Source organism: Ammospiza nelsoni, chromosome 1 (assembly GCF_027579445.1).
Source record: "Ammospiza nelsoni isolate bAmmNel1 chromosome 1, bAmmNel1.pri, whole genome shotgun sequence".
Taxonomy (NCBI): Eukaryota; Metazoa; Chordata; class Aves; order Passeriformes; family Passerellidae; genus Ammospiza; species Ammospiza nelsoni.
In genome coordinates this window covers 41,400,026-41,425,660 of record NC_080633.1, presented here as the reverse complement: position 1 = coordinate 41,425,660, position 25,635 = coordinate 41,400,026, and the positions used below count along the sequence as shown (strand labels likewise).

Here is a 25,635-nt window from a genome sequence, read left to right as displayed (position 1 = left end):
TAATCTTGTCAGGTTAAGTTTCAAAACAGAGTGCTTAATTAAACCAGTTGAGGAGAAGCTAGCCCAAAAAAGAAATGACTGAACTTTGTGCAGAAATTATGTCAGTTGCTGGTTGAGAATTTCACTGCAAATATTTCCAACACTTGCAGGTTTCACTGTACATTTATTGCACCTGTCTATTAGATGCCTAATTTGACAGCCTTATATAAAGCCATCACTAATATAACCTCTCAGCTCTGTAGTCCAAAACTGGTCAACCACCACAAACACTCAGTTAAATGTCTCAGTAAATCTGCTGAACATTTCCTGAGACTCCAAACAAGAGTGTAAGGGCAAGGACTAGAAAGCACTACTCAAGATCTGCCATTCTTCCCTGTTTACAATTGGCCAAATAACCAAGCACCAAACCCACCCCCACCCAGACCTCCCAAAAATCCCAAGAGATATTCAATGTATTCCTAAATATTTGACTTTAAAAGGGCAGGCAATTTAACAGCCAATTATGTACGGTTATGAAGCAATCTACAAAGATGTAAGATAGGAATTTCTACTGCGTTCTGCAGCGTGACCTGACAACTTCACAAAAAACCAAGAGAAATCCTGTCTTATAGAATTCCATAGAAACTCTTCATAAAAGAGAGCAAAACCTCTGAGAACAGCAGGACTACAGCAAACCTGCTCCTCCTCACTGAGTGTCCTGCCATTCCCTCCCTGCAGCAGAGTACTGGCACAGCTCAAGTCTGAGGCCAGTGACAGAACTGCTGCCGTCGTTTCTCCGGGATCTGCCCTTCCGAGAAATAATCCTTCTGCACGCCCAGTGCTAAGGCTGGTTAAACCTCAGCTGTTTTAGAAATGCTCTTCACTAAAGTGTTCAAGAATGCAAAGGCTTGTCTGAACAATAGCCAAAATACATCTCGGTCTAGATACCACAGGATTTGGCCAGGGTGGGAACACTAAGGGAGTAATCTCTTGGATGCTGTTTCAATACTTTTCTTTGGGGACGAAACCAAGAAAGACCAGAGGTGAAGGGAATGTTTCCAGATCCCATTTGTCATCAGAACTATGACACTTGTCCTAGATCAGCTATTTTTCACTACTCACACCGCCTGTTCTTTTAAAAAGAAATTAAAAGAAATAAAAACCTACAGAAATAACTGTAGGAGGGTTACTCAAGTGCTGCATCCTGAAGCACAACTGAATTCTAAAAACAACTGTTTTTAGAATAAAATTGTTAAAGGACAAAGAGTTTGAAAAACCTTATTGCATATGAAATTTAAGAGTAATTATACAGAAAGATTTTACATTGGAAATAAGAAAATAAACAGTGGGGAAGAAATTCAATAAATGAGGGACCTTAAAAGAGAACATGCATTCTTGTCTTTGATGGTCTGGGTAGTAAATGTCCAATGTGCAGCAAAGTATTAACCAGATGTTAGTAAACAGAGGAAATCTGAGAAAATCTAGCCTGAAATATTTCTGAGTTTGTGTCTTTACCATCTTTTCATGTTTGTACATTATACCATGACACAGCTCTGTACTCGACTGCAATCAACAACAAGGAATGATGTCTTCCAGCACTGAAAATCAGTTTTTAAGTGTTGATACTACAAACACACCAGCCACACCCTGCCTCCAGGTCACCCGGATATCACTGTGCTTAATAGGCACCACTCCACTAGCAACAAATGAACTACACAAGATGTAATAAGCTGATGCCCTGAGGCCACAGGCATAATGGTGACTTGCTGGCTTTAACTTTATATTCTCTTTTATTATTGATTTGAACTGAAGGAAGTATAAAACAGCGGAGATAATAGCTGTGATGGCATTCACTTTTTAAACAAGGATTTAGAGGTCTTTAAAATATGGATTGCTGAATTTATTGATGTCTTCTATACATAAATCTTTGTTTTTCAAGCTATATATAGGCTGACCTGAGTCCACTGCTTGAAGTACTTCTTGGGCACTTGTTCCTCAGCAGATCCCTGAGGAACATGACAAACCATAATGGCTCCTGAGAAAATAACTCAATTTTTTGAGACACACAATGTAAAATACTGCAATGAGCCTTTGGAGACTTCTGCAATGTCCTCATGTCTGCCACACGGGGATTTTCATCCCACAGAGCTAAAAAGGGACCCTTTGCTGTTGGAAGGGTGTAGAACAACCATGGGATAGTGGGAGAAATTTCTACACTTTCAAAAGGCCTTTCTGTTTGTTTTGGGAGCTCACCAATAGTGCTAGAGTATATATGTAATAAACTAACGGTCTGAAAAGTATCAGCTAGAAAAATCTAGAAGTTACAAAAAAGCAGAAATACTCTAGAAACATGTAACTAGAAACAGCAAATATTTTTTTTTTTTTTTAGTTTGCCTTGTAAAATTGAAGTAAACACAGCAACACTCACCCTCCACCCAAAAAGAGACACCTTGCCCCCACTCCCCCTATAACTTATATTCTAGTGGAGCACAACTGAGACCAATACTTTTTTTCCTTGAAGGCTCAGTCATAAACACAAGGAATAGTTGCTTAGGACAGAAATACTTGCAAGTCCTTCAGCCTTCATACTTAACACCTTGTATAAGCAGGCACTGTGAGCAGATCTACCTTATTTGTTCAAGCCTTTTCTCGGTAATAAAATTCAAAAACAGTAAAAAACCTCTTGAAGAATCAAAAGAATGCCTTTCTTATTTCACCTTCATTTGGAGTCACTTCACACAGAAAAGAAACTCCAGTAACAGGCTCCTTGCAGCAGGCCAGAGAGCAACCATTAGATTATTTTAAAATGTTGTATACATGATGCAGCTGAGGCTACTGTAAATTGCTTTGTCTTGAAGAGAATGAAGAGCTCAGCTCAGATAAGCTTTCAGAAAACTTTTACATGGACCCTACATCTGGATGCACATCTTTCTTTTGAAACAGCTCTCATATTCCCTAAGGATATTTTACCACCAGAAACTAGACAGAGGAAATAACATTGTTGAGTTGCTTCAGTGCAAATTGATGTGGTTTGTAAAAGGCACACCTTGGTTGCTGATGGCTCACCAGTAAGAGAAGCCTCAGCTCAGGTCTGCCTGCAGAGCACTCACACTGGGACCAGGGTGTGCACAGTTCCACACTAAGCTCAGAAATTCTCCTTTCCTGTAACTTTACACTCTGCACATTATCATAAACCTCCATCTCCCCACTGCTTACATAGCTTTTTCTGTATGAAACGATTGCATTTTGTGTGCAATCTGATTTCTTCACAGTCTGAAAGGTAGACTTCCAGGTCTGTCGCTGACTTCTGCCAAACCCCAGGAAAATAATTGCTATGTGGCACTTACCTCTCCTTCTCTGGGCCACGGCCTTCCATTCTGTGTGTATTTGCTTTGATTCTGGCGCTTCTTTTGCCCTCCATCAGCAAATTTGCACAGCAAAGGCTCAGTGGGGGCTGTGAAGACAAGAAACCCAGTCTATATTAGCATCCCCCCCAAAGAAAGTGATTATACCAGCAACAGTAGTGCTTTGTAATACTGATCTTTTGAAGTAAAATCTTGCCTTCTGCAGATAATTTTTGCCTCTTTTAGCCTTGACTCCACTGGCAGCTGTTCTTATTAACTAAGCTTCAAAAAATATATACTGGCAGCCCTTAAAAGAATTTAGCAAATATTGTTGAAAAAATAATCAGCCTACACAGAATGTTAAGTTGCTGTAGTGGAACAGTATAGTCAGGCATTAGTTCCAGCTAAGTTAGACACGTATTCATGACCAGCATTAGTGCAAGGATAAACACTGCTTTACTAAAGCAGATTTCTGTTTTTAATTGTAAAACCTTTGCAAGAACCTGCTTAAGGAATAAGTGTTCTCATTATTTTGGTGTTCCTCAACATCCAGTCCTTTAAAAATCTGACTAAACAGAATAAAATGGAGACTTTTGCCAAGCCCAGTCCAATCAGCTTTCTTTTTCCTCTTAAGTCCCTCTTTTAAGCAAGTTGGCAGCTGAGAAAACCCTTTTCCTCTCCAAGTGAGACCTGGAGTGTGTGAATACAATAGTCAGGAGGGGCCAGAGTCCCAGGAAGAAAGGATAATCAGAGCACTGCACACCCCAAAAGGCAGCCCATAATAGGGACCCCTAGAGAAGAAATTAACACACATCAAACGGGCACAGCAGGAAAGGAACTTGGTGTCTTGGGATCTCTTTCCCATCTACTCTGCTTTTCAAAGCCTCCTAAAATAATTTTTTTTAGCCAAAACTTTAATTACTCTGCTGGTGGGAGCTTGTCTCTTCTGCTTAAACCTTAAAAGGAGGGCCAAATTCTACCCACTCACATACACTAGGTGTCTGTTAGGGTTGTGCTTTATTGCCTACATCAGCAGAGAAGTAAACCAATATTTGCCTGTTTGAAAGAAACCTAAAAATCATGTGTCACATCTGAGTCTCTTCAGGAATCTTTGACTTCCCAGGCATGATAAGTCTGTAGTTAATTAAACAAGAGTTTTCATGGAAAAACTAAGAAATCTGTTTTTTTCCTTCCCATTTCCTGTTTCTGGGAGGCTAGAAATGTTGAAACAATACAACTGCAGAGATGTGAAGAAAATTTTTGGGTAGGGGGAGCTAATCAAGTTGTTGACTTATTTATTTGTAATAAAAATTATTATTTGGTTAAGGGACAAGCTCATGTGGTATTGAAACAAGTTGACCTCCATCAACCTCCTGATTATAGCAAATTCAAAATGGGCCAGAAAGTATAAATTAAAACTGTGATCACCTGAAAACTGCAACCAAGAAACAATACACAGAGAGAATCTCACATCAAAACCTCAATTTCACATTGGGACAGCATCACTTTGGCTACTTCTGAAGCTACAACAGCTTTGTTTTTTCATTACCATTTTATACAGGCTAGTAATTTTCAAGGTCACTAGAAAATGAACTGCAGGAAACAATCCATTATTGGCAGAAAGCTCGACTGTGTGACCCCAGAGGTCTTTCCCCACCTCCAACTTTGATTACTGTATCAGATTTTTCTAGAAGCAATGCTCAGCCAATCACTTTAAATTTAAAATAATGAAGGTTTAAAAGCATCCAGGTGGCTATGGAGATTCTTTCTGCAGATGGAGAGACTTTACAGGGCTGATTGCCCTGTGCTTTCACTGGTTTTGCTCCATGGCCTGATGCTGCATGATTTCAGAGTGGTTACTTAGAGTTCACTTTGATGTGATGGTGAGGGAGGAGCAGGTGCTAAGCCAGCATTAGAGAAAGGCCTATTAAACATCACATCTGAAGCTTCAAAAGCTTTTTGTTTTAAGCACCGAACAACTACTAAGTAACATATGATACCGTCAGGAGGACCATGCAAAACTCATCTGCACAGTGGATTTTTACACACGCCCCGATCATCTGCTAATGAACACATCTGGTATCAGCCCATGTACTGTGATGTGGTTTAACAAGCTAGGAAATCTACACATCCTCTCTCTCTATTTGGCCAACCACAAATAGGAAGCTGTTACCATTTCCAGAATTCTCCTCTCCAGCATTACCATCTGACAACCTCATAGTTGTTAATTAGTGGCTTACTAAGGTTGATTGAGATCGAACAGAGCTACCAAACAACTTTACTAACCCCATCTAAAAAAAATATGAAAAAAATATTGCTTAGACTTTTCAGGAGGTTGGCAAGAAGGTGGCAAAGGACAATGCTCTATACAGGCAAATTTCTGCATGGGAAATTATATTCCTCTATGATAAACTGAGGGTAATTCTGTGGATAAAGTCAGTCTGTATTGACCAACTTTAAAAGAAGTTAAAATTTCAAAACAAAATGTTCTGACAAGAAGACAGAGCCCATATAGGATGGTTTGGGTTGAGGATTTTCAGGGTTTTGTTGTTTTTTTTCCCCCTAAACACAGGGATGCAGCATGAAACAAGACAGAAGATTATCCTAAATCTGAAGCGGTGTAGGTCCTAATGGTGGTTTACTCCTGGAAACAATTATGGTAACCTATATATATATATATATATATATATATATATATATATATATATATATATATATAACCAAATTAAATAATTAATAATCTCTCTTTTTTCAGGACATAAAGTAGTATGTAACACTCTTGGGAGCTCAAAGATGTTGCCCTAAGTGCACAGAAGAACTCAAACCTTGGCTTACTTCAGCCCTTTAGAAATTCTTTGTAAGAAAGGTCCTCTAGGCTTTCTAACATCAGATACACCCAGATATTAGTACCATCATTCTTACTGGTCAAATACAGAGCAACAGACGATACTAGAAAGACAACATTCTATTCCACCATGTGAGCATAATTCTTTCTAGGTAGAATTCTTTTTTAATGGTTTCATTAAATTTTCAACATGTTTTAAAAATAATAAATTTACTTAAGCCAAGAAAAGGATCACAATTAGATACCATAGTTATCAATTAAAAAAAGAAAATATTTAGGAGTAGACAAGCAATATCAACATTAGATAAATAATATCCAAGGGCTGCAATAGAAGTGGTATATTTCACCCCAAATACTTCAGAAGGGGAGGAAAGAAAAAAGGGAATATTTAAAACTTTTCAGCTTCTTTTCTTTTTCATTCCATGTAGACAGTTTTCAATTTATGGCCTGCATTTTTACTTTTCTCTTTTTCCTCTGTATGAACACATGGACTGAAAATAAATGCCTGTCTCTCTGCCTCTTCTTTCACCTTTTGTACTTCTGACTTAATAGAAAATGTAATTTGGATATCTGTAGATGTTCACATTTTGAAGTGATAAGCAGATCTTTTTATATGGTTCTTGACATCCTCTAAGTTTTAAGCATATGTGGTATTTTGAAGCATATCTGGAAAATCTACTGTTGCTATTTTCCTGTTAAAAAAGTGAGAATTGATTCACTTGAAACAAATTTCAGGCTATTCCATCCTGATAAACTCTTCAAGATAGAAGGCACTGCTCTTTCATTGACTTCTATCTGACAGCAACAAACACAAATATCAAGAATAAATAACTGCTTTAACCTGAACAAGGTTCATTAAGCCATAACCCATTTTTCAAGGCGAAGATTTAAATGCTTGCTGCAGTTCCCATCCAAAGCCTTCTCTAGTTAATAAGACATAAGTAGTCCTGAACTTGGCTTTCAGTCTTGAGAAGGAAGTGGGATCAAATTGATAGTGCTTCTAAACAGCATTTGCCAAGAAATTCAGGGCTGCCTTAGGAGAGTGCAGTAGCTGCTAGCGTTCAAATTCAGTTCCCATGGAAGTCAATGGCTAAAACCCTATCTCACTTCAGTCAGGCCCTGAATTTACTCAGAGAGTTCAGTGGAGGTGAAAGAGAGAGACTGGTTTTATGTCAATCAAGCCTGTCGATATTGTTGGAGTTCCCTCAGGAGATCAGCTTCTCATGCTCTGCTACTTTAGATGGACAGATTGTGCAGACAAACAGCACGGAACTGCCAAAAGGCTGTTAGCATCACCAAAAGCAACACTGCTACTTAAGTAGCACAAAAACTTCTAAAGGAAGGAGAAGGGGTAACAGTGCCCCCTTCTCAAATCTGGCAGTCTCTAAGAAATGTTCCAGCTCAGGAAGGGAATTTCAATTAAATTGGAGAATTCAACAAAATAAAGCAAACTCCTAACTAATTCTGAATACATAATTTCCGTATTCTTTCATTCATCGGAAGGCAGATACACTCGAGCTCCTACATGTGCAAAAATGTATATATTCATGAGCATGTGCTTCATAAAGGAAGATGAAAGCTGTCATTTGCATTTGGTGAGACTTTTTCATTATTTCAAGTGCTCTGAAACTTCTACTGTCTTGAGAGTTACTGAGGAAAGCTTGTTCCCCACTGTCATTTAGCATCATCTGTCCAGCAACAGCAAGAATTACATATACAAAAAGCAGTAACAGGACATTTTTATGCATTTTAGATGCTCTTACTGTGAATATTTTTGAAGACAGAGTATTTTTCAGCATGTGAGGAAGAGTTTAGTCTCTTCTCATTTTTTGCAACAATGAAAGTAATGTTTACAGTAAAAACAGATATGTGCATTGTGAACATTCATGTATGTCTTTAGCCACCTCTATTTTGTTAATGTGAAGAAAAATAATTAAAAAGTTAATAATTGGTATGACAATGAATGGTCACTGCATAATTAATGATCTTTTTCAAAGTATGTTTTAATGAGAAAGTTGGATTAATTTTTCAGCCTTGGCAAATTCTCCTCCACAATAAAAAACTGTGCACAGTAATAATTGGGTTCACAACTAGATCAAGCAGTCATACTGACCAAGCTCTGATAACTATTTTAATTCCTAACTGCCTTCCAAATTTTAAGTAGTTTGGTAACATTTTCATGTGCAAATCACATAGAACATCTGATTGAAACACCCATGTAAGAACCAAACTCTTTGTCTGTTATAGATCAAACATTTGTAGTCTTTAGGAAAAACTTCACCTTATGCTAACATCAAATCCATTTTGTAAGGAGGCAGTATTTCACAGGGAGACATGAGAGACACAAAAGCTGTACAGCAAGGCAGGACAGAGCAAGTTTAAGTTTTGATTTAATATCTGGGCTCAGATGGATGTACCCAGGAGGACTACGGTATTTACAGAGCCTGCAGAGTTTATTTACAAAATGAATGTTGCTGTTGTAAGCTTTGAAAATGTACAAGTTCCAGGACGCCATCAATAGAGTCACTCTCTGCTCTAGTGAGTCCACTGGCTTCTAGGAAAGTCCTGCCATGCATTACTTTTTCATCTCAAAGTCATACACAAAGAAAACTTGAACTTCAAGGAAGATTATAAAACAAAACCATAGCTATTCTGCTCTTGGGAAATGAAGATGAAGAATTACAAAAATGGTACGTGACAGAATAGGATGTGTAAGGACAAAGTGTTACCTGAGTAAGGAAAACCATAAATAATATGGCAAATAACCACTTCATTCTATCCTGCATGGAGCTGTTAAAGGACAGAGTAATAGATTTTGTCCCAGAAGTCCATGATACAAGATGTGATGGCACAGAAGAGACTCTTAATGTTTACAAAAGTTAGCTTTTAACAGAGGTTGAGCCATATACAGCATATATCATGGAATCATAGAATATCCTGATTTGGAATCACAGAATATCATGATCCACTAAGATCATCAAATTCCATCTCCAGGCTGGTCCTGCATGGAACAGCCTCAAGAGTCACACCATGGACCTGAGAGCGTTCAAATGCTTCTTGAGCTCAGTCAGGCTTGGTGCTGCGATCACTTCCCTGAGGAGCCTCCTCTAGTGCCCAAACACCTTTGGGGTGAAAAGTCTTTTCCTGACACCCAGCCTAGACCTCCCCTGACACAACTTCAGGCCATTCCCTTGGGTCTTGTCACTGGTCACCACAGAGGAGAGCTCAGTGCCTGCCCCTCCACATTCCTTCATGGGGAAGTTGTGGACTGTGATGAGGTTTCCTCTCAGTCTCCTCTTCTCCAGGCTGAACCGACCAAGTGACCTCAGCCACTCCTCATCCAGCTTCCCCTCAAAGCCCTTCTCCATCTTTGCAGATTTACCAGTATTTTAGTTAAACTTAACTACATGATATTAATTGGATTTGTACAGATGATTATGAAAGCAAAACAATGAGTTAGTTATCACTGCATTTTAGTTTCTATAAAACTTCACTTTCACAACATAATTATAGAAATTGGGGGAACAGTTAATAGAAAAGGACACCAAAGTGAAAAAATATAGAGCAACATCTATTTGGGTAAACAAGAAAAAGGAACTGATCTACTTTTGATAAATTGTATCAGAGCTTAATTAATTATCTCTTGTTCTCCTCTTTGTCTTAAGAAATGGGAAGCAATCCTTTCATCTTTTTGTATAATAATTGCGTCTAAAGACCAAGAACATCTTAGAAAACAAAAATAAATTTCAGAAAAAATAACGTATCAAGCAGAAAGTTAGGACTTCTACCCTGTTAAACAGAAATTACTTAGAGCAGGTGGAACAGGTGTGGAGAAACAACAGGCCAACATGGAAGTGTGGAGTAGATCTTGTTGCAATCAATCTCAACACTCAAGCAACTACATGGAAAACTTCTGCTTAGTCTTATTTTTGCTGAAATGTCCCTAAATATTTGATAGAGCAGACCAGAAACCTTTGTATAAGAAACTGCAACGTTCACTTTACAGTCTGTTTGGTTTTTTTAAAACTATTTTCCTTTTTAAATTTTGAATGGAACAGCAAACTGGGAGTGCCTGATTCAGGCCTATTAAAGTGCTCCACTCCAATCTGCTGATAAGGAGGAACTGTTGTAAAGGTTATAGAAACAGATGCTTCAATATGGTATGAAAAGTTAAATAAATCAAAATAGAAAAACTGAGATATAGTATTAAAATCTTGATGAAACGTTGTAATATGATGGTCTATTTTTATTTCACCAAACTCCATTTCTCATCCAACTCTAGTGCTGGTCTCTGTTGGAGAGAATGAATGCATGGTGAGCAAATACAGAATAGAATTTGGAATTTGATTACTTAATTTTATTAACTATTAAATCATTATAAAATACTCAGCATTTTAACATTGGATTCTGCCTTTTTTTTAAACAAAAGGCTGAGCTCACAGAAATTAGACATTCACACTGATCCCAAAGCCCCTCTACTGAACCCAAATTTAAATTTGAGGTAAGCATAAGCAACAGCAGACTCAGGCCCATGGGTTTTGCCACAGAAATCAGCTTCCTCAAACTTGATGATACGGCAAAGTTCTGCCCTATTAGAGGTCCCTAGCATAATGCTGAAAAATTCCAGCTGTGGTTCATCCTTTGTAACCAGTGCTGTGACAGCTTCTCACAATCTTTAACCACTGGATGAGAAGGAAGTGGAAGGAGTGATTTATTTTGCAGTTTTAAAATTTCTCCAAGAGCCTTTCCAGCAAAACACTAGATCCTCTTACTCAATGACTATGCAACCAAACCAACTAAACATGTGCATCAGTTTGCACAAATAATTTCACACACCTATGCTTAAACACAGAGGGTTTTGTTCTATGACTTTCTAACAGTATCTGTTACAAACTGAAATTTAGGGCACATGCTTTTAATGTGCCAATACTAATTGCAAAACATGTAATGCAGTTGGGTAAATATCTCCTCCAAAAAACACTTTGATAGACTCCCTTGGATTTGTTCCTCACTGGAAAAGCCATGTACAAAAGAAGTGAGACGGTATCATGTTTTGAAAGGAGCATTTGTTACAAGTCATTGGAATCACTTCACATATTATCTGTGAGACAGACAACAAATAAGTATTGAACTGTTAATTTATGTTAAATAAGAAAAGCCTCTGTCTTGCTCAATCATCACTGTTAAAAGGTGAATGCTTAAGAAACCCACTCATCCTATGTGAAGAATTTTTGTGTGGAACTTGGGTGCTCTAACTTCCCTGGTTTCCTATCATGCTGGAGTAACTAAGCAAGACACTGAAGAAAGAAGAGTCTATGTTACTATTCTGGAAATGATGTAAATAATCAGTGGAATAAAGATTTATGGTAATACAATGGTCCCCTGTCAAGAGTTTCTTCCCGTTGACAAGAGCTGACAGCTGTGAACATTTCTTCAAAACAAACCAAACAAAACAACGAAAATTATATTCCAATTTTTTTATTAGATTTTTGCAAATACTAATTATTCTCTGGGATTCTGACTTACATAGTTAAAAGGAAAAAAAGAGGAAAAAAACTAGAAGTTGCCTGTACCACTTTAATGCTATTGACTTACTGCATCAGATGCTCATTGGACTACAAGATGGGCAGGAGCTGAGTCCTCCAAATAAAATTTTTAAAATGCCAAAATGAAAATAGATTCCTGTATTAAAAAATAATTTTAAAATATTTTTGTGTTTTTCACTGTAAATTTCTGGACCATGCATGATTTGCCACACAGACACACACTTCTGCTGAGTGCGACAAAGAACTAATAGAGATCAGGCAAACAATGTCCAAACCAAAAACCCAGGATCCAGTGAAGTTGATGAGAACACTTTCACTGGAAGCAAATATGACAGCAGTTACGCTGGAATATACTTACAAACTTTGTTTTTGTGTTTTATTTGGTCTTTAAACTTAAAGCTGCAATCCCTTCACATTGGCAATATACCAAGAGAGTGAAGACAATGGCTAACCTGTCATCAGAACCAGTTTTCAGGGGAAAAAAAAAGTTACACAGTGAGGTTCTGCTGTCTTACTGTGTTGTTCATCATCCCAGAGAAGAATTAAATCTGAAAATTCATACACTGAGGCAGTGAACTGGAGGAGAGGCCTGAGTTGTATCACATTTTTAAACCAGTAGCACCCTGATTTTCGTGCCAGTACTCCATACTGGTGCTCCTGAACCAACCGTGGTTGATACATCAGCTGTGTGGGGCCCCAGGACTCCAATCTGCAGGTAGAAGCTCACTGAGGAAACCTGACCCTCTAAATGTGAACCCAAAACCACTCTTTAAATCCCTCCCTGAAGCTGCCCTGTGAGCTTTCAGGAAGATTGTACTTCATACACCTTTTTCTCTTCTCCCATCTCACGAGTTACTTTAGTTGGATGAAAATGGACATCTTGTATTTCTTACTGTTCAATTATTAAGGAATGGCAACAGAGGCGGCTTCATCTGAAAGGCTGAGCGATTTTTAAATTATCTCATGTACCATAATTTATAATGGAAAATCAGGTACAAATAGTGTGATATGCTTTCTAGTTCCTCTCTAATGGAAATAAAATGAATCCCTGGTAATGGGTGACCCTACTTGCTTCTGTGGTCACCCCTTTTACTTTTTCAGTGTTCTCTTTAGTAGTCTCAGGAGAAAAGAACAAATGCAAACCTTTTATCCAAAGCTGCTTTGCAAAACAATAGCTCTATGCTTCTGCTATAAAATCTATTTTTACTATTCTCAGAAACAAATATTATTGATCACAGTGACTTTGCTATTCCCACTGAGAAAAACTTACTTGCACTGACAGTCCAGAGATAAAATTATTAGAATTTATGCTGTACAAATAATTAATTCTGATTCTGTTCATAAAAGGTTATTTCATGTAGCTGTTTAAGTGTTACTCTAATATCTAATGTGGAATCTATTTATTTTAAATTTAATTTTATTATGTTCCGTATTAGTTTTTACTTTGTATTTATTTAGATAAGCCAGAACATTATCATCATATATTCCTCTTTATGATACTGCTAGAACTAACACTAGAGAGACAAAAAAACTTCTTCAAACATGTTTTCAATACAAACAAGGAAACCAGAACAAATGTCTCATGTCAATGAAATTATTTCTTTCCACCAGCATAATGACAATTCCTGCACATGCACATTTATTGTTTAATAATTGAAGTTGACTTTTGGGATTCCCTGCTTACACTCCAACACATGTATACTATTAATGTCCAGAGGAGCTTATGCAACCCAGCATTATACTACATGAGGAAAAAAACCCCTTCAGTTATGACCATTAGCTTATTTAATTCACATGTATGTGCTATAATAATATTTTTTTTCTTTTTCTCAGTTAGGAAAAGACACATTTATTGTATCTTTGTGAATGGCCACTCAAATTTTAAAAAGTGGCTATATGTTTATATATATATATATATATATATATATATATATATATATATATATATATACACATATATATATACATATACATATATATATATATATATATATATATATATATATATATATATATATATATATATATATATATATAAAACACTATTTGCAGCTCTGCTACAGTCTGTTAAAAAGCAGCAGTAGAAATTACATACAATCAATAAATATTAGGTTTGGGTAGAGATGTGTGTGTTTTCAAAGTAGTAACATGACCTTGACATCTGAGCTGAAAAATTCTATCTCTAAAAGCACTGATTACTGCAGATGCATGAAATATTCCAGTGTAAACGTAAAATAAAGTTAATTTTTAACTGGCTATCAATCTGTTAAAAAGTTTTAAAATATTCAGAAATATTCAGACCTTTTTTTCTCAGACCTCCTTGTGAAAACCCTTTTATTTAAATCAGTTGTAATTAACACACATTCTAATAACAACTGCTGGGTGCAGCAGCAAAAACTCCAAGCACTGATAATCTAAAACATAGCTCAGCCATATCATTTTGCCATTAGTCTGAGAAAGAAGGAAAATCTGAAGGGAATCTTTTTTTAAATTTGTTGCCCTTCTTTCATTTTATTTTTCTGCATTCACTGAAAGTTATATTATGTATGCCCTAAAATGAAGGAGTTTACTAGGAGCTAACAGATAGCATTACCAGCTTTCTCACTTCAATGCAGGAATAATTTTAAAAAGTGAATTTGACCCTGACTGTGTCAAAACCAGGGCTGGATATAGGTTCCAAAGCAGGAAGCACTTAAAAAACAGTGACTGACTGATTCTTAAAGGCAGGAGTTCATTGTGCTGGGTAGAGAATAACCAAGTCACACTAAATGCCTTGGACAGCATAATTTGTGTACCACAAAACCTCACTGTGTGCTCTCACCATCTTCTTCTGTAAATGAGCCCAAAGGGAGGAAGGGAATACTTTGGAAACAATACATAAGTAAGGATGCTGATACCCTTTACCTTTTTCTCCCCAGAAGAAGGGGCAAGAAGCAGCTCAGAACAAGCTCTGCAAACTATACAGCACCCATGGGACACATCAACACCCCTTGCAGCTCCAGCCTGATGCACTATCTGCTCCTCCTGGCAACTTCCAAGCCCTGAGTCTGAAAGACAGACATTTTTTGGGTAGCAACTGTGCTGAATGGCTCCTGCCCCCCTCACCAAGTACCTGAAGGTAGGGAGCAGATGTGGCACAGGCATTTATGTGCTAGAAAAGGAAGATAAGACCTTGGAAAAAAAAATCACATTAACTCCCAATTCCTTGAAGGGCAAGAAGGCAGAAAGGCCCTGTAGCACACCACCACCTGGAGCTCCTGTCAGGACATCAGGCTTTGCACCAGCTTGAAGTAAGCTCTGCCTTCAAGGCACAACTGTACCTGTGGTTTCCATGACAGAGAACTGCACAGTGGAGTCACTGGGAATTTTCCACTAAGTCACCTATTTATGATGACACTTTATCCAAGGAAAAGACAAAAAAAGTGAAATTATAATCTTCTCCCAAGACAATGGAAGACCTTACTCATACTTCTTAGCTCTTTTCAAAATGTGTTGATGATACCAACACTAAATCTAATGTGCTATGACATAAGGAAAATTCGATCCCTTGCAGCTTAAAAAGCTTTTATTATCATCTGAGACAATATCCTAGAATATTAAACAGATAACACTAAAGCCTTCTGAAATTTTCAACTGCAGAGCTCTCAGTTAAGAGTAGACAAGGAAGCAAACTTACATATTACAGACTGAGTGATGGACTAATCTTTAATGTTGTAATGCATTGCTTAAAGGTTTTATGAAGGTCATACTAGAATCTACTTTGCCATGCACCCAAAAACTACAAAGAGAGTCGGATTTCAACGCTAAGATTGGCAAAATAAAAAAATCAACCCTCTACTCCTTCAGTTAAAAATACTGGAATAATCAGAACATGAGAGAGCCAAGCACAAGGAAGAATACGTGAAAAGGAAAGAAAGGTATAGAAATATGCAAAGAAAAACACTTTAACAGAATGAATGGAAAAATTGGAAAAGGAGGGAAAGAAATGCCTCTGAATTGCCCTTGAAAATGTCCTAGCTTTACAGAAAAGCAAATGCAACTCATGTCCTCCATTTCGGAATGACAACAGGGGCCTTCACAAACACTTCACAGAGACTGCAGAAAAAGAAAATTCTAGCAGAAATGGCTGCTTAAATATCACTGCCTATAGCAAACAGAATGACAGAAGTTTATAAAAGATGTAGTTTTACCTGAAAAGAGGAAAGGAACACCTATTCTATTGCATTGTGAGACTGTGGATGGTCTCAGGGGCAATTGTTTGGCATCAAATCACTAAAGAAACTGGGGGAGACTATTGAGTCTCCTCTATACAAAAATACCAAGGTTCTGTTATTAAAGTAAATTCAAAGCTTATCTCAAAATTCTATAGATGAACCAACACTAACATGCCACAGAAAATAAAATTACAGATGACTATGTGAAGAATGAAAAAGTAAGGACCTCTCTTCCAGATAAATTGCATTATGAGAAATACTAATAGTTGCCTGCACCAAAACACATTATTTTTTAATGTTTTGTCCCCATTTGAGTGGGATCCTTCTTTGGTTTACAGGCACATGGATGCAGCCCTGCTGGCATGATGAGTCTGTGGGCAACTCTGTTAAAAGCATGATTGTAACTCAACAGCAGTATCAAAGTCTGGCAAAAGCCATTTCCAGCTGATGTGAAACAGCAATTTTCTTCACAGCAAATTATTTCATGAATCAGCCAGCAGGGAGTGACAACATTCTGCAGCAGGGGCTAAGTGTATGACCTCTGGGTTGTAATTTCCACAATCTTAAGAAGAGTTCATTGCAAACATGAGCTTATTTTTCACGTTACTGGTAAGAGAGATGCTAATCTGGCTCTTGGTTTCCTTTCTTTCTTTTTCTTTTTTTTTCTTTTTTCCTTTTTACCAGTTTATTGCTTACAATGTAGTATTTCCCTGGAGACAGAAAACAAAGTCTAGAACAGGTTGCTAATAAAACTTGAAGACAACACAGGAAAGTAAGAATTAAAGGGCAACAACTTTTCTACTACAAGGAATGTGGCAGGCCTAGCAGACACCTCATGGCTTTCTCCTGTCATGAAAAGGCAGGTGAGTACTGAACCTTGCAACCTGGTGAGAGACAAGCAAACTGAAGTGAGAGGGAAAAAACCTTTTTGAGAATACCTTCTAATACAGAACTAGAAACAGAGGAAAAATCCTAGTCCTGAGTATGGCAAGAAGATGAACAAGGAGTTTTAAATGAAGGGTGAGGTAAAGACTGAGTAATGAAAATATTAATATTACCTGAATTATCAAATGTCCTCCTAATACTTCAGCTAGGATCTGCACACAAAGAAAATTTCCAGCTAATGAACCACAACAGACTGATGTCAGTATTAATTCCACTGAATTACCACAATACTAGAATACTGTACAGCTCTATACAGTTGTAACAATAAACCATGGCAGAAAGTGCTTTTATATCTTTAACAGAAGTGTTGTGGAGACGAAAAATGGAACCCTAGATTTTATTTAGCATTGAGATTCTGTTTGATTGTTGATCTTAAAAGGAGTGACAACCAATTGGTAAAAGAGCTGCCATTAAGCCACATTTGTTATTTCTATTCAGTGCAGTTCTGCTTCTTGGGTTGTTACCAGTGGGGAGAACAATGTCTCAGGTTCTAAAGCTCAGCTCTGAATTGAGAAGGATAAACTGATAACCAGTGAATCCTAAACTCTATGGCAAAGGTGGAAGCAGCTGTACTGAAAAGGCCAGCATGGACTTGGTGGTGGGGCAGGAGATGAAAAATGTAAGATTTCTTCGTCTCCACCTCTGTCTGAGGTGCCCTAAGAGCTGGATTTCTGGAACATGTGCCATATTATTAATGTGGATCTGTCAAATTGTGAATTCAGAGGGACAGAATCATATGAGATCTCTGGAAACTTACTGCTTGGCTACATGGTATATGCATGGGATTTTTAACTGGTCTGGAGAGAATATAGTACCTATATTGAACTACAAGCATATCTGACATGAGATGAAATCATGGTGACCCAGACCTCAGCACAGCCTGTTTGTAACAGACTGCTCTTGCTAGTGGATAAACAAAGATGAAAGTACATTTAGGCAAAAGCTTTTGCTTTAAGGGTGCCTTTGTGCCAAACCAGAATAAACACTGCAAGAAGACCTGCTTTATAGTACCAGAAGAAAAATGTATTTATTTGAAATGGTCAACCTAGACCAAACTAGCTTACTTTTATTATCAGTTTTTACTATGTGTTTACATAGTATATAAAGTGAGCACAGAATTAATCCAGGTTTAATCCTGTATCTCTTATTCCTTCTTTGTAATACCCTTGTAGGAGAGTTTTCTCATACAAACTGAACTATTAATATTTACATTATGCAACATGTTCTAGTGCTGCAGGATTAGGGTATGAGCATGCCTATGCAGTTCTCAAGCTATGTCAGGCCAGGCTCCTCCAAGGTAACTTCTGCTGCCACTTTTTGCATTCTAAATAAGGTGGGGGTTTTTACAGTGCTTATCACTGACTTTGTTTGCAAACACCTTACAAGCACTAATGATTTCATTTTCCCAGTAGGCAGTGAAGTATTTCCTTCGTTTCACAAAGGGATGAGATGCAGCACGGGGATAATGAAAGTTGTCCAGTGTCACACAGACACTGAGTACACATCTCCTGACTTGCTGTGTAGTATTTATTCACAAGTTAACCCTTCTCAAACAGCTCTGCCTAGCTGCACCATTTTCTCAGCCTCATTTCCCACTTCAATCGAGGTCAGGAAAAATGTCATTCACCAATACAAATTTGCAATGCCATCATCAACTCACTAAGTTCTTTATCAGAAGGCAACCTGATCTGCAGTGCTCATTCAAACTGAGCTTGTAATAAGGACTGGATGCAATTACAGACACACACATTTCTCTATATATGCTGCATATAACATATGTACACATACACACCTATATTATCTGGGACTGTAGAAAGTTACCAAATACAGAACATGAGAACAGTAAATGTGCAGTTACCCAAAGTTTCAAACAAACCTGTTTATTCACTGCAATATTTAGCTATTCCAGGCTCACACTCATATCTATATCCCTAGAGGGCAATGTCACCTAGGAGGTTGTGCTCATGTCTCTGTCATCTTCATGTGAAGCCAAAGATGATGCTATTGCAAAGACAGACAGAAGTAAGTCTGTACTAAATAAAATTTGCTGTAATTAACTTGTCCCTGTTTATACTCAAGAAGTTTTGAAGGCTGATTTCAAGAATGGCAAAGTATAGTTGATTACCACAAATTCACCTACCTTCACAAACCTCTGGGATTTTCCTGCTATATCCCAATGTCAAACAGTGTAACGCACAAGTAAAGAGAAAATTCACTGGGGTCTTAGAGACCAGCACACAGAAAACCAAACCACTAGAGAAACTTGAAGGGGAAACAACATTCATTTCCTTCCCTGAATTTACTGTCTTGATGCTTCTCAACTAACATACTTTCTGGAAAGCCAATTTTCCTGCTGGCAAGGCCTGTGTCTATCCCCAGGTCTCAATCCACGTTTACTCTCAACATTGTACAACTTGCATTGTTCAGCTGTGCTGCCAACCCTGGTGGGCACCATTTCAATGCTCTCTTATTCGTGTGTGAAACAAAACCCCTCACTTGAGCAACAATCTTCTACCTCTGAACAGAAAATGATGTTTGGGTGGGGAAGTTTTCCAGCAAACCTTCTGACAGTGCAACTGTCTTTTAAAATCAGAATAATGCCATATAATTGCTTTATTGATGGATTTAGCAGCCTGGATTTACCCTCTGAAATATAAAAAAAGAAGGCTTCTGTTGTTTGCTTCCTTTTTGTTTTAAATTATTGATAATTATTTCACAAATGTCTTCCCCTGACATTTGATTTGCTAGATAATACACAAACATAGAGTTTCTAATGGGTTTTCTGGCCTTTTAACCTAATTTCTTTTTTCATTACTTTTCATTTTATTTCATATTCTGATATAAAATCTGTTTTACAGAAGGTTTTTGCATGATCTGAAACTTCCTCACTTTAATAATATACAGAATGATACTTTAAAACAATGACAAAGCCAAGATAAATGACAGCAGAGAAGTAAAATCAACTCGTATTTTTAACTTTTCTTTGTCATGGTGAACTCCTTCACATGCATTCTCTCCAAGAAGGTTCCAAAATTATGATGGCAATTAATAAAATTTTTGTGCATGTTAACCTTAAAAAAAAATCTGCTACATAAAAACATTAAGTGAAGACCATATGAGAGAGTTCAGCATAAGAACAGATGTTTTGCTGTTAAGCTACTAGCTAGCATTGTTACTGTATTGCAAAAATATATTAGCTAATTATTGATTAGGGAGATCACAGAGATAATCATTATGAAAGGAAGATGATGTATTTTACATTTTTATAACCCAGAACAGGAAATAACAGCTAAAACTTCAGGGAGATATATGAGTGTGCACAAACCAATGAAAAAGTCTCAGTGTTAAGAGAGAAGTAGTGAGTAAGAATTGCAGCACACTCACTAATTGAAGTGGCAGTGACTAACAAAGTCCAGTAATTTATTTGCTATAACAGCATTTACACTCTTTGGAACAAAGCAGGTTGTGGTAGCAATTGCTCTGAGTGGATGGGATTGTACTAATTTACTCAAATTTTATCTGTATGAAGAATTGCACTGGGTTTTTTTTAGTTTTCCCCAGCCAATATAATTTGAAGTCAGCGGGACCTTGTGATTATTGGTCTTACAGCACTGCAGGTCCACCCACCACTCCATTCATTAATGCATGAAAATGCAGGTCATCTTTCAAAAGAAGACTACTTAAAAGTTTAAAGGACAATAGTCTTTTGTGTCCTTTGCTGGAATCCTACATGACTAGGAAGGAGACATAATTTTTTTTTCCAGTGAAGATTCTCAATATGCCATCTGTATATCATCATTCTTTACAAAGACTCACTGAGATTTCCTAGCACTGCATTAAACAAATTAAATGCATTTTTGTATTGCTGTCCTATTCAAAAGATTGCTCCTCTGCACTAAGACTCAGAATAGAAGAAGCCTTCAGAAAGAGAAGTCTAAAGAGAACACATCCGATCTGCTATTTAACCTATTTTTCCCATTCTAAGGACTTTTTTTTTTTTTTCCCAAGGTGTGGCTCTGGTTAGAAAGGATAACACAATAATGATCTCCAAGCAACAATACCTGTATTGTAAAATGGCAATTTATTCAGATGTCCTTTCCAGTGTAGCCACAGAAATAACCTGACATGCTAACGGACAGGTTTCTATTTAAACAAAAAAGAAAAAACAGAAGTCCTTAAGAAATAGCCTCTGAAAAACATGTTTTTGACTCTTCTCCTTGAATTCCACTGACAAAAGTAATAAGTGAGGTGACAGGAAACCTGATATTAATTCTGCAAGTTCTAACTAGATGTGCAGGAGATCTAAGCTCAAGGAATAGGGCTCGAATGCAGAGCAAATAGGCAATTATTCTGAGCAGGAGAATTCTGTGCCTGATGATGACTTGCCTGTCTCCATTCTCTGGGAGAGTCTTCTATGTTGATGCCTATATTCAATCTTAATGCCTGATACTGAGTGATGGGAAGCTGTAGGGATTCTTTGGAGATTCACTGTTAATAGCTTTAACTCAGTTGCTGTGTCTGCTAGGATATTTCAAAAATACATAACCCATGCCATGTGATCAGAATAATTAACTAGAATCACAGAGCACACAACTTTAAAACTTTTACCATCTTCTGCTTTATCCTCTCATCTTCTTAAAATAACAAATGCTGGCAAAAGGGCATGGAGTGATTTCTCCTCCTTTGCAGGCATTCATGGTGCACTCACACAGCTCCTGTTTCTGCATTCCTTCAGAACCTCCTGCCTGAGGTTCTGAAGGAATCCAGATTTCCAAAAACATTTATTTTCCACACGCTGGGATGGCTACAGTTCTTCTCTAGTGTCTGTATAGACCATTCTACAAAATATATGCAAGTTATACTCAGAACCGGAATATTCCTGTCAGAAAGAAAACTTCAGGATTTGAGTGAAAATATTGTGAGAAAGAAAATCCTGCTGCAAATGTGCTTTTCAATCAGCTTAAAATTTATCTAGCTGCTTTTTTTCCATTATTAATCTTCTGCTTCTTGGTCCTCCCTTTCCCAAATGCAACATCAGCTCTTTTTGTTAGCATACAACATGCAGAAGGTTTATTTGTCTGCAAGGCCTCTCCATAAATAATGCAATTGCTATGGCTTCTGGCCTATCTGAACTCCAGCATTTGAAGTGGACTGAACTCATTTATATGAATGGACTTCCATGACATCAATCTCAATGAACCACCAGTAGCAACATTCTCAGTATTTGCCATTCTTGCATTAAAGAAAATGAGGAAAATTACATAGGGTCCACCCCAAGGGAGGGTGCTTCAATTTACTGTGCCAGGTGTCTGACACATGATTCAGGCATAGTGACCCCTTCCTCTTAACCTACCCTCTTTTATTCTACAGTCTTCCCCATTCCTTCAAATCTAAGGAGTCATCCTGAATAAAATATATGTTCAGAGGTACAGCACTATCACATTATGTGAAGTGTTCCCACTCAGTCCATAGGAGAGAGCCCCTGCTGAAAACAAACTTGCTGTACTATCATTACAATGCAATTTCATTTTCCAACCCATCAAAACACATGGCTAAAATTTTTTTTCTGAATGCTGGATCTCATCAGATCTCATAAGAGTTAATGTGGCTTTCCTGATATCAACATGAACATGAGAACATTGGCCCCAGAAACTCCATAAGGTAAGGGTGACAAGCATGAAGCCAGCAAAATTTAAAAAAGGAAAAATCTTACAATTTAAGCTTTAAGATCAAATTGACATGGGTTGTATTTGTTTTTAATAGTCATGCCTAGTTAATTCCCTTCAATTAGTAGTTGTTGAAACTTTAGTTTCAATTAGAAAAAATGATATCACTAAGTAATTTAACAATGGTTATTACCACTTAAGACTTTCAGATGTGTAATTATGCAAATCCACCAAGCACCATTCTGACTATATTTTCATTACTTGGCAAAAATTGCTGATAGAGGAATGAATTTACATAATGTCATCTGCTATTTCATTTACAATTTGTATTTCAAAAATAAGGTGTGTGTAAGGCAACTTGTACAACAGTTCCACTGTTCCTCACCTCCAATTGTTGACATTTTAATTTTTTCCTACTTATTTAGTAAGGATGCAAACACAGGACTGAGAATAAGCAAGGAATTAAGAATATAGCTTAGGATATTTGCCAGTACTGGTGTCATTTCCAAAGTACACACTCTCTGACTTATGAATACTTCATTTTAGATATAGCCAGAACATAAATGCAGATCTAGATACAATAAAACTTCCCATTTTTGGTGTGCCATGAAAATGTATATATTTTACAAAACTCAAAGCATAAAGCAAAAAATTGAGATATTCATCTCAATGCTCTATTCTGACTCCCTCCTCCATTTCTCCTCAGTTAAGTATTTGAAGATTCTGGGCTCTTCAACACTCTTTCACATGGCAAATTAACAAACTCATCCTTTATCCTTACAACCTTGCTCAACTGCATTTCATATCAGTTCTCACTGTGTATTCCTCTGATCAAATTCCTTACCAATCCAGTTTTCTGTATTGCACTGAATGACTCCATACTTGGTCACACTGTATTTTCCATTACACTTCTTGACTACCTAATACTTGAGTATTACAACACTCAATGAGTCAAAAGTAAAAAAAAACTTGAGCAAAAATTTCTTCATGTTTCAATAACGTCAATTACACTCACAGAATAATGCAAAGGAAAAAAAAGGAAAAGAAGAAAACCACCCTAAAGGCCAAAATGGACCATTTAATTCCTATAAATCTATGAACATCCTGTCATCATCCTCACCATTATTATAGGCTTGAATTACCAGAACACAAGGTAGTTTATGGTATTAACTTGCCTACAGGGAACAAACAAAGCATTTAATGCTGAAGTACAAAACAGAGGACTAGAAACAGAGGACACATAAGACAATATTTGACGTTGTTCTTAATGCAGAAATAATGTAACTCATCACTTTTCTGGTAGTAGGTAGGGACTTTGGAAACAGAATTTTTAGAATGGATCACCAGGAGAAGAACTGTAATAGGGACTTTCAGATGCTCCTACATTCTAGATATATATATATACACATATACAGGACAAACTAAAAGAAAAACAATGCACATTTTACAGGAGAAATAGATCAAGGAAAAGATGTTAAAACCATAATGAAAGTTAGTTCAAACTCACTTTCAGAACCATTGAAATACATGAGGTTTCATTGCTTGATCCTTGAGGAAGGAAATTTTTGTGATTTTCATTCAAGAGAGAAATGTTACAAAATCACATCACTTTGGACAGAAAAACAAATACTTTGGAATAAAATAAAATACTGTACTTTTTTCTTGTTCCAAGTTTTCTATTTGTTTTCAAATTTTCTGTCCTTGTTTTAAGTTCTCTTTGTTATTTCAATATAAAAGTTTTCTTCTCATTTTTAAAGGGGAAAAAAATCAGCACTTCTTTTAGAGGCTGGCAACTCTTCCTGAGTTCTGCAACTTGTGCCCTTGTCTAGAGATATTAAACTTTGACTTCAACTTCTCCTGCTTTGAGTGACAAAATAAAAATTAGATCAATGTAGCTGGAGTTCAGAATTGTTGTTGTTGACACTTTCTTTGTGAATTCTTTCTCTTCCCATTTTCACCCAAGATAGTTTTTTTACTTGTTTTCTTTTTTTTTTTTTTTTTTTTTTTATCAAAACATTTCACTTTTATGTATCTGTGATACATTGGGCTGTACAGCTTTTGGATATGAAAACACTGAATCTGTGTTTTAACTGACCATATGAAGTAAAAGTAAGTTATGAAACATTTTACAAAATGTTTTCTTCCATTCTTTTGGCACTTTGGGACTAACTTTAATTTTAAAGTTGAACAAACAACTAATTGCTACTTCCCTCTGGAGACAACAAATGCAAAGTTAGTACACACATTCATTGCACATAGTTAAATACATTTATACCAAAATTCAGAATTATTCAGTAGTCAACTACTACTTGTGTAACCTCTGTATAGAAAGAATCACAGGAATAAGAAAAGACTCAGTAGGTGATTATTCAATTATCACTAAAAGTGGTGGTGGTAGCAGTGTGTGCATACTGCCTTGGAAAATACCAATATAATATCCATGCCACACAGAATACACTCTAAATTAGGGAGACAATATAATGAGAAATGCCTAGAATCTTTGAATAGCACATTTGCACATAAATTAATTGAAAATAACACATATCCCATATAAACACTTCCTGGTTTTCTTTTTTTAATTCCTTTAAATTGACATGTCTTATCACACTACAGCATGACTGCTATGTTTGCAAAGATATTGACACCAAAAAAGTCTGTGTAGAGGTGTTTATTTCTGCTTGTAGCATGTGTTTAAGAGCTGCAAAAGAACAATGAGGCTAGATCCAAAATTCATTGAAGCCTATACATCCAATGTTATTATTAAAAACTGTTTAAGAACGAGGCTGATATTTGCTATTGTCCTTTCCATTTTAAGCCGAGCTGCTAAATACTGTTTTGGTTTTCTACTTAAATGATGAAAACTTGCATATGTTATAATAACCCTGACTATTCCTTTACTTCACCTTCTGTAAGAGGGGTAACCCTGTATGTATTGATTTGCCACTGGTAACTGGCACTACCTAGAGTACAGCATCTGGTGAATCAACCACTACCACCACAGTGGCACACTGCAACTCAGTCCGGGGGTTTTGTGTTCACAGCACAAAGTAAAGAAAGTTTATTATAGATAAACTACCAACTTCCAGCCAAGTATGC

At 36.9% G+C, this 25,635-nt stretch overlaps 1 protein-coding gene across 2 annotated transcripts in view; it reads right to left on the bottom strand.

The window, feature by feature from the left end:
• Positions 1 to 25,635, bottom strand: part of RBMS3 (RNA binding motif single stranded interacting protein 3) — a 443,351-nt gene that overhangs the window by 87,339 nt on the left and 330,377 nt on the right. For both annotated transcript variants that reach the window (XR_009420205.1, XM_059490845.1), the window contains exon 7: positions 3,327 to 3,433. Coding sequence is in view for 1 of the 2 variants with exons in the window: in XM_059490845.1 (XP_059346828.1) it covers positions 3,327 to 3,433 (107 nt within the window). In the remaining variant the exon portion in view is untranslated. The remainder of the gene's footprint in view (positions 1 to 3,326; positions 3,434 to 25,635) is intronic.